The following is an 18,492-nucleotide window of genomic DNA, read 5'->3' as shown; positions in this document are numbered from 1 at the left end:
CCCACTTCTAACATATATAGGAACATAGTCTAGATTCTGTTACTACAAGTTCAAATATTAGATAAGTATGAAGTCATTTAAATGACCATACCAAATCAACTATTTCATTAAAACTTAATTGACTCAAAGAAAAAAAATCTATTTTCTAGGTGAACTTACACTTTTTAAAGATAATTCTATTAAGTTTTCTCTCACATTTTACAAGCAATGTGTCACCCACAATACTTATTGAGCTGCACACTGCATTTGGTATACAACACAGATTGCTTGGTTATTTATTTATTGCCAATTATCAAAACTCAGACTAAAGGGATAATGTAATAAACTAGATCCTTGCTACAAAAAGGGTGCTCCTCAGGGCAGCAGCAGCAGTAGCAATACCTGGGAGCTTGTTAGAAATGCCAAATCTCAGGCCCACGCCAGTCCTACTGAATGAATATTTTAATAATATCCTCAGATGATTTTGATGCACAGATAAAATTGGAGAATCACTGGGCTAGATAATGAAGAGTCAAGACCTAGATAAAGATATACTTAGAAAAAGCTCCTTAAAAAACAGTTACATATGACTGGAATGTGTGAAAATAGATGGATGGAATTTCCCTGGAGTCTGCTAATAGACAGAGATTGAGAAATGGGCTACATGCGGGGACCCTAAAGAAAGTTAGAGCAAGTCATCAATGGAGTAACCTTTATGAGACTCTATATCCTGTTTTCATAATTGCTGTTCTGTACTTTGACATAGGGATGAACTATAAGTGGATCATGTACTCCTCAATTGATTAGATCCATCATTCCCATAGCTCTTTGTAGGTAGGTCCTGAAGGCAAGGATCTCTCTGTTTATTTTGGCACCTCATAGTGCTTGCACACAGTTGGCACTCAATAAATGTTTGTATGATGAAGGAGGAGTCATTGTTTAATGAAAAGAGCATGCCTGAGCATCAGAAGGAACTAAAGATTCAAATCTGGATCCCACCCAATACTGCCTTGGCACCTTTGACAAATTATATAACTTTAATAGATAGCAGTTTTCTCATTTGTAAACTAGGAACAGTTCACTCCAAGTGTGGTTGAGACTATTGATTAGGACTGTATGTCAATATTGATAATGTTGCTTGATTCCCTCCAGCCTTTCACTTAACTTCCCTTGTGCAATTAAGTCAAAACAACTGAATTAGGTGTTACTTTCGAGGTAAATATGTATACAACGTTTGATTATAAAGTTTATAATGATTAATACAGCTAGACTTCAAGAAGTGTAGACTTTAAGATGAGTGAATTTTATGATAAATATACTTCAATAAAAATGAAAAATGATAGTAGGTATATCATGTATGTTGGTCACAGCTGATAGTATTTGGTGAGATTAATCTTTTCTATTGATTATTACTTAAAAGGGAATAAGCATGCTATAGTACAGAAGAAATGTTTTCTTTTTCTTTTTTAGCAAAAAAGGAAAATAATAATTTATTTCCTTTTAGCTTTGGCTCCAACTTTTGAAATGAATCCTATGAAGAAAAAGATCCTGGCTGCCAAAGGAGGAAGGGTTATAATTGAATGTAAACCTAAAGCTGCACCAAAACCAAAATTTTCCTGGAGCAAAGGGACAGAGTGGCTTGTCAATAGCAGCAGGTCAGTTCAGAAACTAGAAATTCAGCTGCCATTCGTTATCGGGAAAGTTTACAGCAAACTGGTTGTCATATTAGTAATGTAAATGTTGCCTGTTCCAACTTTTCCCCACAGAAGCTACCATTTCTAAGATGAACAGAAATACATACCCATCACTGTCAGTATCTATTATAATCAGGGTTCAATTTTTAGGCTTCTATAATTTATAAGGAATTTAGAAAATTGAGGCTCAGAGATTTTTGGTAAATTGCCCAAGGGCACAGAAATAGTGAACAGTGGGAAATAAAGTAGAATCTCTCTAACTTATTTTTCTCCTAACAAGGGCATCTATCTTCATTCACATTTGATTTAATTTTATGCAATTAGTCTATTAAATATTTCAGTAGGAAAATTAAAAGGTGACTTCAAAGTATAACTCACTTCTTCCCATCTTCTTAAATGAGCAGGAACTTCTCATCTTCCCAATAAGTGGACCATCTACCAATGTTTTGGTGACTTTGGGACAAAATAAAAATATGTGACTTGCATAGATTATTTATATAAAAACCACACTGAATGGTTTCTATGAGTTTCCTAGAGGAAGTTATAGTTACATTGAGTACTAAAGTATGAGAAGGAGAAAGCCAGGATAGGAAATAGGAGGAATGGGATGAGAAGGTGGGGGAACAGGGGATATTTCAGGCAGTGAGAGCAGCATGTGTAAAGGCCCCAAGGCAGAGAGTATAGAATGTGTAAGGAATGCAAGAACTAAAATCAATATGGCATACCATTAGAGGAAAACGGAGGAGTTTTAACACATGAGACATAGTAAGCTTCATCATCAATAACAACGTTTTCTATGCTAAGGGGTTTGGGCTTCATCTACGAGTAACGGAAATGTGTCTAAAGGCTTAAATAAGGGAGGAAAAAAGTAGTTTTTGCCTTTTAAATGAATATTCTGGCAAAAGTGAAGAAAACAGATCGTCTTCACAATAATCCAATAGAATAGGAAAGAAGAGTATTATAATCTCTATTTTTATGTATCTAAAGCCTAGAAAGATTAAAGTGACCTTCTCACAATATAGTGATAATCTCCAAACTGGAACTTGAACTTGTGTCATGTTGACTTGGAACCAGAACCTGCCAACACAGTTGTCTTATTAGGATGATCACAAGTATGGCTGTGTACGGGACAGAGGTAGGATGGGGAGAGGGGTTATGCAGGGATGGCAGTTGTTTGTCTGAACCCATCAACTTTTAAAGTTAATATATTTGACCTAAGAGTTATTAAGGCTTTAATGAATTGATGCTAGAAGGATCCGTAGTAAAGGAAGAATCAGTTTGTTCAATTGTCTGCTGAAACATTAGCAGTCAGACAATGAGCAATGCAGAGCCTGTGATCTAAAGATAGTCCCATTTTGGGGTACTCACTCCTGCAAGAACCTATGGCCTACCATTCCCCATGGACTCTGCCATGAACTCTGTCCCCTTATTGAAAAAAATCTTGCTCTGATTCTGAGGAGGACCCATGTCATGGGCCTCTTCAACCAAGGGGATTTCTCAGAACCATTTTTCATGGACTTGTTTTTCCTAAATATCAACGTGTTCAAAAAAAGAAAAGAAAAGTCTACCTCCTAAATTCTTATTATTGTGGTCATGTTATAATATTTTTAAAGTCTTTGAATCATATTCTATTACTTCTTGATGAAAGAGTCCATAAATCCAATTCTTGCTCACTACGTCAATCCCTTAATTCTCAGGTTATTTAAGTACTACTTTATCATAGATACAGTCTTTTGTGTACAAATAAGTTTTAATGTTGTAAAATAGTATATATGAAGAAAAGTTAAATTACTAAAGTATTTTTAGAGAAGTAAAATATTTCTATTGAAAAATAATATTCCAGGAATAACTAAATAACCCTCTTTAAGCATAACCGTAATCTCATTCTTATTAATGTAATTACAAAAACTTCTTCCACATTACAAAGTTATTTCTGTGCCTGGTTAGTGGTTTGTAGAATGGTTTATGCAATATTTGCAATCAGTAGAGAGGAGACATAAATCTTGATAAGTTGTAATTAAGTTCTCAGTTGTATGATTCATTTTGGGCTAATATGATATACATTCTCTAACAGAATTCCTTTGTAGTTGTTCATTTATATCTGATGGACTGCTATCAGCTCTAACGTGATCAATATCTGAGCCATTTATGTGAGACTATCTCCAAGATTCTTTTCCACTCCAGAGTTGGAGTAATTTAACAATTAACAAATAAGATGGAGGTCATTTTGGAGTAATTTTGGCAACAATAGGTGAATTTTTTTTTTAAGATTGGCCCTGAGCTAACGTCTGTTCAATCTCCCCCCCTTTGTGTTCTCCCCAAAGCCCCCGAGTACGTAGTTGTATATCCTAGTTGTAGGTCCTTCTAGTTCTTTGTGGGACGCTGCCTCAACATGGCTTGATGAGTGGTGCTAGGTCCACACCCGCGATCCAAACCAGGCAACCCTGGGCCACTGAAGTGGAGTGTGAGAACTTAACCACTCAGCCATGGGGCCAGCCAGCAATAGGTGACTTATTAAAGACCAGATTGTTCCTAGTTTGTTTGACTGTTTATCCATATCATATTATCTGAAAATAAGGATAAGATCCTGAGAGTTTAATCTACATTGTCTTAAGTATAAGGACAGTTATTACAAAAAAGTCAAGTTTCCTAAATATTCTTACTAAAAATTAAGTGCCTGAAAGTATGGGTAATATGAATGACACGAGGAATTGTACCCTTTAAAGATCATAAAGATCAGCTGAGAGCTAATATAAATGAGAAAACTAAGAATATGAATGTGGATTCTAGAAAGAATAATTGTTGCTGTTGTTTCCATTGCAACTTGACTACAATTTTCATTGTTTTACTTGCAAAATAATTAAATGGGAGTGGGGTGGAAAATTGGCTAAGGAGTTACACTAGAGGTTGGTGACAAAAATTTGGCCCATTAACATTGATACTGTGTTAATATGGATTTTATAAGAAGAAGATACCAATTCAGGATTAGTCCTGAAAGAGATTTATTAATGGCAATGCCTAGGAGGGAAAAGAGAGAGCAAAGAAGACGGAGGCTGGAACAGACATCTGACTGAGATGCAGTCTGATCCCAGATGAAAGAGAGAGGGAAGAAAGGAAAAGAAGTTGGGTGGAAATGACTTGGACTGAATCCAGTTCTAAGAGAATATGGTAAGGCCTCTGGAGAGTCCTCTAGCCAAAAAGGCCCATCAAAGGAATCTGATCTTTTCCAGGAACAAGTCTGCCTTCAAATTCCTCCCAGGCTGTCATTGGCTGAGAGCTGCCTGTGGGAAGTGTGGCGTTGGCCCAACACAGGGATGGATCTCTGAGTGCAGCAGCTGGGGCAGTGAATCAATTACAGTCCTCACAATTGGAGAACTTAGAGAGGCATCTTAAAAATTCCACAGTATCGAATAATGGCTTTTATGGTTATAACATCTTAATACTGTATTTTCTCTTCAAGAAGCAAAACATCTTCTGAAATCAACTTAAGTTGGAATTGGGTAAAGAAGGGAAAGGAAATCCTGGAATAAATGATTAGTGGAATTTTTGGTATTATATGGAGATTTTTATTAATAAAGTAGATATACAATATTTTTCCTTTGTCAAGTTCTGCCCTGAAAATGGAGTATATGGAGAATTATTTGCATGTGTTGTGCAAAGCTTCAGAGATCACTTAAGGTTTCGGAAATGGCACATTTAAAGAAAGTAAAAATCCAATGACAGGCAATTCAATATTGAATCTAGGCGTGAGGCATTGTATAATGAAGTTATATAATACATATATGTTATATATAAAAGTTGTGTATAATGAAGTATAAGTAGTGAGTTCTGCAGCCTCTAAGGAAGAAGCAGACTGGCAGGTGGGATGGATTTCAGTTCTGTTTAGTAGTAAAGATTTAGGTCCTGTTCAAAGAAGAATTTCCTGAATATTAATCTGTTACAGAGCCTGTCACTAAGGGAGGTTTTAAAACATCTCTCTCTAGAATTTCCTAAAAATAAAACGTTTGTATTTCTCTGTAGCAGTGGAAATGACAGTCTGTCCTAACTTCAGAATCTGAACTGAAGTCCTGAAGTCACATTTCTGAAGTTCTGAAGCTCATTTCTTTCCAGCCTGCGATAGGTTTGAACCTGTCCCACAGTCATTTTATGGTGGTGTGTGGAAAACCACTTGCCTCGATCAAACTCCCTGTAGTTCATTCATTCAAAAGAAGGTGGGATGGATGCCTACTCAGCGATCGGTGTCACACTACTTCATGAGTTCCTGGCACAAAGAATTTTTTTTTCCTAATGAATAAATGAGTTAATGGATATGTTCCCTGTTAGACACAGGGCCACGAACAAAGCAGATACCAATTCCTGACATCAGAATGTTACCATCTAATGGAAGGATTGAGTCATAAGTAAAAATGAAGTATGTCAGGTGAAATATGTATTCGGAAATAAAACTCTGGGAAGAGGGATAGGATGGGGAATGCCAGGACAGCAGCAGTGCTGTGTGTGTGTGCACATGTGTGTACATGCATGTATGCATGCAATACTAACTAGAATGATTAGGCAAAGCTTTACTGAAGGTAGCCCTGTGCAAAAACTTGAAGGATTTAGGGAACAAATTGTGAGCTTGTCCAGGGCCTAAAAGGGCAATCAAAGGACTGTGGCTCTTACTATACATTAGGTGGAAAGTGACTGGGGGGTTTTAAACCGTAGAGTGACATTACTGAGCACAAGAGTGACATGGTATGACTTATGTCACGTGTCTTCATGCCTGGCTTACATGTGGAAAAGAGACTATAGGGAAGGAAGGGTAGAAGGAGGATGCCAGTTAGAGACTACTGTAATAGTCCAAGCAAAAGATGATAGTGGCTTTCTACAACAACTTGTCAGTGCTGAGAAAGAATATTATCAACAAAGGCTAGAATGTTTCATCTTAAAAAATCTTACTGTCAAGTAACTTGTGTAAAATGTACTGATCAAAAGGTATTAGTGTTTGTAATCTGAGATATATAATAGTAAAGTATTTCCTTAAATTAATTTTGTGAAGTACACATTGCTTTTTTCATTTCCATAGAATACTCATTTGGGAAGATGGCAGCTTGGAAATCAATAACATTACAAGGAATGATGGTGGTATCTATACATGCTTTGCAGAAAATAATAGAGGGAAGGCTAACAGCACTGGGACTCTTGTCATCACAGGTAAGAAAACATTTGATTACTATTGGGTGTTTGGGGTTTTTTTAGTTTGGTGGTTCTTCATTTCTAATGTACTATAAGATGTGTTACAGCACTAAGTCCATGTATTGATAAGTTTTCATTTCAAACGCCTTCTGGACAAATCTCTAGCTTAATGAAATTGTTCTTAGAATTTGGATTCAAAAACATCTTATTGCTTTGCACTGAGAAATCAAAATATATTGATTTTTATTCTTTTAATTTACCAGGTAATATGGTGCCTCATATTTTCTTGAATTGTGTTTGTCTCCCTTACTTGAAAATGTCTAGATCCCACACGAATTATATTGGCCCCAATTAACGCTGATATCACTGTTGGAGAAAATGCCACCATGCAGTGTGCCGCTTCCTTTGATCCTGCCCTGGATCTCACATTTATTTGGTCCTTCAATGGCTATGTGATCGATTTTAACAAAGAGAACATTCATTACCAGCGGAATTTTATGGTACGTGTTTTAAGTTTCATCTTATTAACATCCCAATGACCCCTATGTGTCTGCACTGCAACTTCTATTATTACAATCATTTTCACAAGACCAAATAATATGCAAAAAAAGCTTCTCATGGATTTCCTTAGAGTAATTATAATACTCCTGAACTTTTCTAAAAATGGGTAGCTCTAAGGATTTTGGTAGAGATATTAATCAATAAATATTCATTGGGCTTTGGGTCCATCCTGCCCTTAATTATAATACAATTTTTATATTGCTGTGTATTATGCCTCAATATATCTGTACTTTAGGTACTAGTGCCTCTATGTTCACTTTAAATGAGGTAAGAGCATAGAATTTACCCTTTGTTATAATGATGACTTTAAGGCATTTATTTTATAATTTGAGGGTAAGAAATAGACAATATATATATATATGGGTGGGTTTGGACAACTAGTCCATATGATTTGAAAAGGGTTAAGTGGCTGTATTTTATTTTAAAAATAGGAAAGCATATATGATACAAGACCTATAATTAAGCAATTAAGCACAGTGATGCCTTTGTATGGAAATAAATAAAATAAAGAGACCCGGACATAATGCAGGAATAATGGCTTGCATAGGAACGCTATTGGTGCGTTGATAGGGCTGTCTAGTTTACAGTGTATTTAAAAGGCAAGTTGATCGCTGCTTCTACTGATTTGTAGAAAGGTGACCGTTTAGGAGCCTAAAGACCTATATAGAACATATGCTTAGTTAAGAAAACTTTAATTTTAATTTCTGAAGTCAATTATTAATATAGAAATAAAAGTTTGGATTTGAGTTAGTCCTGAGTTTTATTTAAGATTTTTAAAGTCCTATGAAATCTTAAGATTGATATGTATGTATTATAATAATATTATGCTTTCAAATAGTCTCTTTTTTTAAAATTCTTCTAGAACTTTCCTCTTTAAAAAGCCAAAACAAGCTTTCAGTCAGGTTAAGTGAGACTGATTTTAACTAGATGGAGACATTCTTTTAAATTTTTATTAGGTAGATTCATAAAGCAACTTTCAATACAGTATCAGTGTTTATGACTTCCATACGTTAACTGTAATTCCAGTTTCTTTTTAATCTCACAGATCTAGCTATAATGTAACTCTACAGTAAACCCACCTACTGAAATTCAGTTTCTGAACCAAACTTACACTTTAAAAAGTAACAACTGGGAACTGGCAGAGAACGATTTTAACATTATACCACATGATATTTTTTCCTTATATGTCTGGAACTATTGTGCTTCACACAAACATGCCCAACTCTAGTAAAATTGACACCAATATCTTTAATAATTTCTTCCAATTGTGTTTTGTTTTACCAGAAAAGCAAATATCTCTTAGTTTTACTCTTTTTAAGGCAAAAAAAAGTGAGTTAAACAGAGATCGTTTTTTAAAAAAATAAACTTTGAAATTGCTTAGTTCCTTGATGTTATAAATTGAATAATTTCAAAAAATGATAATCATAGTTTACACAAGTAGTTACTTAATAGCCACGGTAAAGTTTATGTAAATAGATCACAGGCCATAAATTGCCCTAAATTAAGCTGAGATTTCATTTGTGGCACCTCTTGATATTCTTTAAAACGATAGTTACAGGTGCTGGTCCAGTGGAGTAGTGGTTCAGTTCGTGCGCTCTGCTTTGGCAGCCAGGGGTTTGCAAGTTTGGATCCTGGACACGGACCTAGCACCACTTGTCAAGCCACACTGTGGCAGCAGCCCAGATAAAGTAGAGGAAGACTGGCAGAGATGTTAGCTCAGTGACAATCTACCGCAAGCAAAAAGAGGAAGACTGGTGGCAGATGTTAGCTCAGGGCCAATCTTCCTCACCAAAATAATAATAATAATAATAATAATAATAATAATAGTTACGTTGTCTTGGTTGATGTAAATAAACATTTCAAAAAAGAAAGAAAGCAAGGGAGAGAAAAAGAGCCTCATGTTTGAAAAATAGGGAAAAATAAAGAAATTAGTGGAAAACTATTTAAGAAACAAATAATAATTGGACCATAAAAATGTAAAAGACTTTGATCATCACTTACCGTACTCCCTCCATTTGCAGATGACCGCCACAGAGCTTCATGTAGTTGCCCCTCAGCTAGTCCAGAGCAGAATGCTAACTGCAGGCAAACTGGTCTCTCCAACTCAGGTTCAGCCCATTCCACCAAATAATGATCTATCAGTGGTAGAAAACATACTCACGGGCTAAATATGCAACATAATTGAGTAAAAATATCAAATGCACATTTGTATCACTTTGTAGATGGACAGAGCCATTCAATTCTCTAAATACTAAAAAAAAAAGATAAGAATATCTATTTTAAAATCAATGATTAAAGTTAATTCTATCCTTGAACCTAAGAAATCTATAAAACTTTCTCTCACGTCTTCCTTCTCTTTTAAGGCAAACTTCAAAGTCAGACTTCATGCTAAATGTATCATGCAAAATTTGAGTAAAAACACCATATGTGTTTGATCCACCTTTTGGAAGTTAGTCCTAATGGCTGGTAATTGTTTCTGGGCTCCTTAATGGACCACTCTCACAAGGAGTGGCTCTTCCTACCGAACGCTTAGTGAACGAAAACATAATGGGGATGGTGGGTATTGGGGACAGCAAATGCAAAGGAAGGAACATTGCTGACTGCATTTGTCTATTACTCAAGTGGCACAGCCAAAAATGTCAGCATATAATTTTGTTGATTTCTTAAATAATGTTTTGATATTTCATTTAATTCTGGCAACATTTCAATAATTGAATATCATTTGCTTGTTTAAAAATATTCTCCTAAGCCCATGCTACAAGCAGGAACAACGAAAGGCACTAGGATGAATAAAACACTGACTAAGACAAACGCAGGCCCTGATCCAAAATAAATCAGAGATACCTGTGACTTTAAAATTCAGATGTAAATATTTTGGTAGCTATCATGGTTATCAAAACTGTCATCATTGTCATCGTTGTTTTTGTAGTTTTCATTGCTAAAAATTAATATCGAAAGCTCTAATTAATGAAGCAAGAATAAGAATTCAAAATCTAAACTTTTTATTTCAAGAACCTGTTTGTATTTTCTAATTTAATTTTAGTAATACATTTTGTTCAGTAATCAAGTATGCTTTGATTTTAGCTTGCTATTCTTGATTTTGACCACCATGTGGCAGCCTTGCATAAGGTTTCAAATTTCACAGCTTGGACTAACTTTATGAAATTAAATACATTTTCCCATGTTTATGTCTAAGATGTGCAATTATAGGTGATTTTAAAATTTCTCCTTTATACTTTTTCCAATTATGTTCATATAATTATCAGAAAAAAGTAACTATACATATTTGAAAATGTGCATTTCAAGAATTTATAGTGAGCACCAAAAAAGTAAAAATAACATTGCCATTATGTTTAAAGATCCGGCTTTATGTAAATCTATTCTGAATTAATTAATTTAAAAAATGTGGCTATTAATTTTAAAACTATAAGTAAACACTTAACATTAATTATAGAAAGATACTAAGTGGTTAAATATATCTAATCTACCTGTCGTGTAATTTATTCTTTTGTTTATTCAATAAATGTTCAGAGTATTATATTGTTACGTGATCAAGATCAGTAAATGTTTCATTTGAACTTGAATTTGTGCATATGAGGATGTTTAGAATATATATGAATCATACATTTAATAAATTTGAAGGTTTGATACAATCAACTATTGAAGTAGTTTATCTGGCATTCTTTTATTCTTCCAAAGTTATGTGGCAAATGCTCACGTAAATTTTTGAAGTCCACCTATAAAATAGCTTCTATTTTCATTTTCCAATTTAATGCCTACTTACTGCCTTAGAGTAAATCAAAGGGTAGAGTCATTTCTATTTATCAATTTAATTTATAATCCCTCTTGTTCTAGAAAATACTTTAGATTATCTACCAAAAAGTCCATATTTGTAACATATAATTTTATTTCTCTCCCATGGTGGTGCCTGATCTGCAAAAATTATTTTTTTCGATAGCCGCCTAACTTTTGACATCTACTTTGAGTCATTTTCTTTCAACCATGTGACAACATTCTTCCTGTCAGAGCCGTTATCTTAGTTACTTAACCACATGAGTTTCTTAAACTTTCCAATTCTGGTTATTGCTGCTATGCTTTTTTCTGATTCTCTTATTACAAATAAATGTTAAAATTGTAATTCAGCAAGAAGTTATTGTAGGTCTGTTTCAAATTCATAAATTCCATATGAATTGTTCAGAGGCTGTGCCACAATGAGACCTGGACTCTAGGCTCCATTTTTTCACTTCTTATTCTGTAACTCTCAGCCAGTGATTAAACCTCTCTAAGCCTCAGATTTCCCCCTCTGTAAAATTTTATTAATAACTCACTTACTTCATTCAGCTTGCTTCATTGGGATTTGCAAAACTGGTTACTTCATAGTATTTTTGTGAGAATTCAATGAGAGAATGCCTATAAAGTGCTTGGCACAAGATCTGGCATATTGTAAGTGGTAATTATTAATAGTCTTTATAATAGAGCAATCATTCCTCATTTAAAATTCCAGAAGCTTTTGCCAGATAGTTTTTCCTGGTTACAGATCTCATTTTTCATAATTTACTTCTTGCCCTGCTTGCTGTACTGACTACCCAGTCTGAGACAAGAAATTCTCGGCATTTCCTTGCTGAGGGCAATGGAGAGGCAATGTTTATGAGCGCTTACTGTTTGGCCAGCATTGGTTTAAATGCTTTGAGCGTGTTTCTCAGTTGATCTCCACAGCAGTCCTCTATGGAGCACATATTTTTGTGATTCTCTCAATTTTCCAGATGAGGAAACTGAGGGTTAGAAAGATTAAGTGCTTCCCCAAAGTCATTGTACAACTTGCTCGTGGCAGAAGGAGGATTTGAAACCGGGTGGTCTGAGTGCAGCCCCCACGCTCTTCACCATGGCAGTTTTTAATTAATTGGTTAATATTCATGTCTATATCTATTTGAATAGTCCTCCTCCCATTGTTTGAAACACTTTAAGACAGTACTGTTCAACTCATAATTTATTCTATAATTTTGCTTAATGAACCTTTTATGCTCACTCAAGGTTATCCAAATTACTTTATTCTTCCTATACGATTAGCTACCTTTGCAATACATTGTAAATCATTCTATAGTGTCTCAGGTGGTCTAACTATAACATTCTAGTCAATTCTTAATGATCTGCTTCAGGGGGTAGATGTGTGTGTACGTTTGCGGGTGTGTGGGCATGCATTTGTTCTGACTGTATAGACACCACCATCCAGGACAAGGAAGACAGATTTCTTACCCTAAGGCTCTACTTCTTTTTAAAGAACATATTAGTTATACTGAACATGTCACAAAACTATGTTTGAATGTGAGACATATGTATTCCCTACTAAAGCACATTAGGAACTTGAACAGTATTTGCTTCTGCAAGACAAGCAAAAAAAAGAAGGAGAGAGAAAGAGGAAGAATAATAATAAAACAGAAGTCATTTTGTTTTTTTCAATTTCGTTGGCTCTCTGCTCACTATTGAACAAGGAGGTGAAAATTGTCCAGAGTTATCAGGCAACAGGTTGGATGAGAAAAGGAGGGTTAGGCAGTAATCCTGGCAAAGGCAAGGATCAAATTAGAACTGAAGAAAGCGGAGCAGAAGACTCAGCAGGCACAGTGAGATGATGTAAGCCCTAAAGCAACGGTTCTAAACTGGGAGCGCTTTTTCTCCTCAGGGGACTTTGGCCATATGTGGAGACATTTTTGGTTGTTACAACTACAGGGGTGTGTAGAGGGCCATGATTATGGGCATCTGTTTAGCACAGGTGCTGCTAAACATCCTATAATGCCCAAAACATTCCCCACAACAGAGAATTATCTGGTCCAAATTGTCACTAGTGCCAAGATTGAGGAACGCTGCTCTCGAGGGAGAGAAAAAGAGACTTAGGAATAAAGGGACTGTCCACTGAAGGGTTTTAAGCATGATGTGTTGGAAACAAATAGAACTTATATTATTTTGAGCAGATGAGAGTGCTGAGGACAAAAAAAAATTATAAGAAGCTAGATAAAAAACATTTTGCAAAATAGCGTGAGAAATAGAGTATAGATTTCATATGTTTTGTGAATTTAAGACTCTTACCTTTTGATTACTCTGCTGCAGCCTTCCTGGGCCAGGTGTGAGGTGTTGAAGAAACAGACAGAAAGAAGTGCCTTCTGCAAGTTCTGTCTGCTTTTGTCACAGCTTTACAAGTGTCTGCCTCATATCTCTCCTCACTACTTTTAGGAAATATATGAATCCTGCAGGCTATTTGGTCCAGAGTGGTTTTGAATAGCAATTTTTTTTATTATTGAAGTATACTTGACATATAATATCCTATTAGTTTCAGGTGTGCATCATAGTGATTCAATATTTATGTACATTACAAAATGATCACCATGATAAGTCTAGTTAGCATATGTCACCATACAATTTATTACAATATTATTGACTATATATTCCATCCCCATGGCTTATTTATTTTGTAACTGGAAGTTTGTACCTCTTAATCCTCTTTGCCTATTTTGCCCACTCCCACAACCCCTCCCTGCTCTGGTAAGCACCAGTTTGTTTCCTGTATCTATGAGTCTATTTCTGTTTCGTTTTACTGCTTGTTTATTTTGTTTATTAGATTCTCTAGATAAGTGAAATCATACAGTATTTGTCTTTCTCTGTCTGACTTATTTCACTCAGCATAATACCTTCTAGGTCCATCCATGTTGTCACAAATGGCAAGATTTCGTTCTTTTTTATGGCTAAGTAATAATATTCTTATATATATATACTACATCTTCTTTATCCGTTCATCTACTTGGGTTGCTTCCATATCTTACCATTTACATTTAAGGTAATTATTGATAGGTGTGTCCTTATTGGCATCTTGTTACTTGTTTTCTGGTTATTTTTGTAGTTCTGCTCTGTTCCTTTTTTCTTCTCTTGGTCTCTTCCCTTGTGGTTTGATGGTTTTCTTTAGTGTTATGTTTGGATTCCTTTCTCTTTATTTTCTGTATTCTATTGTAGGTTTTTGGTTTGTGGTTACCATGAGGTTTATGTATATTGATATATATATATATATAGCAGTCTATTTTATAGTGATAGTCCCTTAAGTTCAAATGCATTCTAAAAGCAGTACATTTTTACTCCTCTCCCAATGTTTTATGTTTTTAATGTCATATTTTACATCTTTCTATTTTGTATATCTCTTACCTACTTATTGTAATTATAGTTGATTTTACTACTTTTGTCTTTTCACCTTCATACTAGGTTTTTAAGTGGCTGACCCATTGCCTTTACTAAATATTGGCCTTTACTAGTGAGATTTTTTTCTTTCATCTATTTTCTTATTTCTAGTTATGGCCTTTTCTTTTCTGCTTAAAGAGACCCTTTAACATTTCTTGTAAGTCCTATTTAGTGGTGATGAACTCCTTCATTTTTCACTCATTTGGGAAACTCTTTATCTCTTTTTCAATTCTGAATGATACTTTACCAGATAGGATATTCTTAGTTGTAAGTTTTTTCCTTTTACCACTTTAAATACATCACGCCACTCTCATCTGGCATGTGAAGCTTCTGCTGAAAAATCAGCTGATGGCCTTATGGAAGTTCTCTTGCATGTGACTAGTTGTTTTTCTCTTGCTGCTTTTAAGATTCTCTCTTTATCTTTAACTTTTGCCACTTTAGTTATAGTATGTCTTGGTGAGGGTCTCTGGGTTCACCTTGTTTGGGACTCTCTGTGCTTCCTGCTTGTGGATGTCTGTTTCCTTCCCCAGGTTAAGGAAGTTTTCAGCCATTATTTCTTCAAACAGGTTTTCTGTCCCTTTCTCTCTCTCTTCTCCTTCTGAGACAGCTATAACCTAAATGTTAGGACATTTGATGTTTTCCCAGAGGTACGTTAAACTATCCTCATGTTTTAAATGTTTTTCTTCTTTTTGCTGTTCTGATTGGATGATTTCTATAATTTTGTCTTCCTGATTGCTGATCCATTTTTCTGTATCATCTAATCTGCTGTTGATTCTCTCTAGTGTATTTTTCATTTTACTATTGTATTCTTTGGCTCTGACTGGTTCTTTCTTAAATTTTCTAACTCTGTTGAAGTTCTTACTGTGTTCCTTCAATCTCCTGAGTTTTGTGAGCAGCTTTATGACCAGTACTTTGAACTCTTTATCAGGTAAATTACTTATCTCCATTACATTAGGGTTTTTTCTCTAGGGTTTTATCTTGTTTTTTCATTTGAAATATATTCCTCCATCTCTTATTTTGTTTGAAGTTCTGTATTTGTTTTTATGAGTTAGGAAGAACAGCTACTTCTCCTGATCTTGATGGAGTAGACTTGTATAAGCGTATCCCCTGTATAGACCCTGTGTGCCAGGTAGCTTTGGCAAGCCAGCTAGAGCTGGAGTGGGTGAAGGCTAGAGGTCCCAGGGTGCACCGTGCCAGGCTTGCACTGGCAGCACAGCTGGAGCTGGAGTGAGTACAGGTCAGGTAGTTCCAGAATGCACTGTGCCAGGACTGCCTTGGCAGGAAAGGTGGAGCTGGAGCCCACACCGGCAGTGGGGGATGGTCCTAGGGCCACCTTAGCAGGACGAGTAGAGTGGGCACAGACTGGGGTGGGGAGGGGCGGTTCCCAGTGTGCTGCACTCAGGCTTCCTTGGCGGGAGGGCTGCAGCTGGGGTGGGAATGGGGGTGGAGGTGCCTAGTGAGGACAACCGGAAGTGGTATGGGCCATCAAGGTGAAAGAAAAACACAAAAAACTGGTACTGGCTGGCACCTTCAGACCCTGGAGAGAGTTCCAGCAATTCCCTGCTTGTTTGGCAGATCCTCTAGCATTAGCAAATGTATTTCCTTCCTGTATAGTGTAAGTGCCCTTTAAACCACTGTTCTTTCACTATGCCCCAGGGTAAGAAAACCTGTGTGTGGGCCCCTAGGTAATATCCCTCTTTGCTGCAGGTCACTGTGTTGGGGGTGGGGTTCTGTTGATACTGTATCTCTGTCTCTCCTGCTAGTCTCTATGTGGTCCTTCTATCACTTGTTGTGCAGAGGCTGTTCAATCAGCCCTCAGTTCTTCTTCAGGAGGAATTGCTCTATATGTAGGTGTCGATTCGGTGTGTCCAAGGGAGGAGATGAGTTCAGGGTATTCCTACTCCACCATCTTGGACCCTCTCTCCTCCTCACTGTTGTCTTTTATTTGCTATTTTTCATCAGTAAACATGGAGAAAGGTATCTATGGTCACTAGAAGTGTCTATACTTGGGTTGGCTTCTTTTAGATCATCACATTTCTAGTGTAGAGTCCATTTCAACTAAAGTTACTCCCTAGAATAGCATCCTATGATCTAATCCCTAGTAAGCATTTGTCGATGATAATGCTAAATAAATGAAATTAAGCATGTTTATCAGCAAGTCTTTGTCCTTCTGAGTTGTATTGGCTTGGAGGAATCTCCAAAAGTTAATTTCAAGTTAAAGACCCATTTCTTTTACATAGAACTCCCCACATACTTCAACATCTCTACAGTAATTATTCTGACTCTTTATGCTTTCAAAATATAGGAACTATTTAAAATCAAAAGAGTGGGAAACAAACATGTAAACTTTCGTTGTTTTAGGAATTTTATAATTTTACCTCCTGGGCTTTATTTCTCATATCACACTAGAGATATACTATTTTATGATTAGCTGTCACATTCCAAGAAAGCTTACTAATTTTTTCAGTTTGTTTTTAAGAACATAACATTATCTAAAGATCTGGAGTGTTGTTCTGGTTTTGCCTTTAACAAGTTATATGACTTTGGGCAAAACAGTCACTATGAGCCTCAGGCTTCTCATCTATCATGTGAGGAAGTTGGGCCACATCAGAAGTTTTGAAAAACTACAACAAAAGGTTTTTACCCACAGAATCCTTTTTGCAAAGAAAATTTAAATCAGAACCCCAATAAATCAAAAAAAAAATGAAAGTGAGGTTGCTCTGACTGAAGAAATTGTGTGCATGTGTGTGGATGTGCATAGCCCAAAAGCCCTAACCACAGGGCCTCTCACATCTTCCTATCCCCAAATACTCCCCATTTTGATCCCTTTCGTCTACCAAGTGGTCCATGAACATCTTCAGAACCCTAACACTAATGGGAACCAATTTGAAAACCATATGAATTAAATGATATGCAAGTTTTCTTTCAACTCTAAAACATAGTCTCTAAATCCAAGGCTTTGATGTTTTTGTCCATCATTCAAAATGCTTAGCAGAGGCTGCAAAGAAAATTCTCTTTTATTTTTGAGTTTTCATTTAAAGTAGGCCAATTGATCAAAATTGGACTCTTCGGCCATCAAAATAGCCAAATTTAGGGATAGCCAACATTTCCTTTGATTCTATAAATACAGGGTGACCTCTTAGTAATTATCCTAGACCACTTCCCTAATTTAAGTTTTAGATTTATAATGATATTACTTCATTTTCCTAAGTTTTTAAAAATCATATCTTTTAAAAAATGTTTCATAGTCAGGCAATTTTCATGCTGGTGCATTACTTAAAGCAACACTAACTTGAATGGTAGACAATATTAAGAAATTTGTGTTAAATATGTTATGTGTGAAAATGGTTTTGTGATTATATAAGGGAATGGCTTTACTTTGTTGGAGGTTCAATCTGATGTTTTGAAATTTGAAGTATGATGATATCAGTAATTTGTTTTTTAAGGGTTCAACAATAGACAGTAGATAGAGAAAAGAAAAGATAGAGCCTGCTAGCTAGACAATTAGATAAAGCAAATATGGCAAGAAGCTTATAATTGTTGAATCAAATTGGCTGGTCTATGGGTGGCCATTGCACGTACTATTCTTTCTATTTTCTTATGTTTGAACATTTAAATAAGCAAAAAAATTAATAAATAAATAAATTAAATAACATATTGTATTCTTCCTGCTATGAGAAAGTACCCACTTTTACCTATCAAACTGTGAACCTGAGTCCAGTTGTTTGATCCCTAAAGCACTACCTTGGAAACAGCTTGACCTGGTGAAACCAGGACTAGACATTGACTATTGAGCCTTCCACCAGTAGCTTCACTTAAAATCTCAAATTCTTTATCTCTAAAATGGAAACATTAATAGTATCTT

The 18,492-nt window shown here is 35.7% G+C and overlaps 1 protein-coding gene across 5 annotated transcripts in view; it reads left to right on the top strand.

Moving 5' to 3' along the window:
• Positions 1-18,492, top strand: part of CNTN1 (contactin 1) — a 342,015-nt gene that overhangs the window by 215,379 nt on the left and 108,144 nt on the right. For all 5 annotated transcript variants that reach the window (XM_046642426.1, XM_046642443.1, XM_046642435.1 and 2 more), the window contains 3 exons: positions 1,484-1,634; positions 6,739-6,866; positions 7,173-7,348. In XM_046642426.1, coding sequence (XP_046498382.1) covers positions 1,484-1,634; positions 6,739-6,866; positions 7,173-7,348 — 455 coding nt within the window. The remainder of the gene's footprint in view (positions 1-1,483; positions 1,635-6,738; positions 6,867-7,172; positions 7,349-18,492) is intronic.

Source organism: Equus quagga, chromosome 1, assembly GCF_021613505.1.
Source record: "Equus quagga isolate Etosha38 chromosome 1, UCLA_HA_Equagga_1.0, whole genome shotgun sequence".
Classification (NCBI taxonomy): Eukaryota; Metazoa; Chordata; class Mammalia; order Perissodactyla; family Equidae; genus Equus; species Equus quagga.
This window is presented reverse-complemented; position numbering and strand designations above follow the sequence as displayed.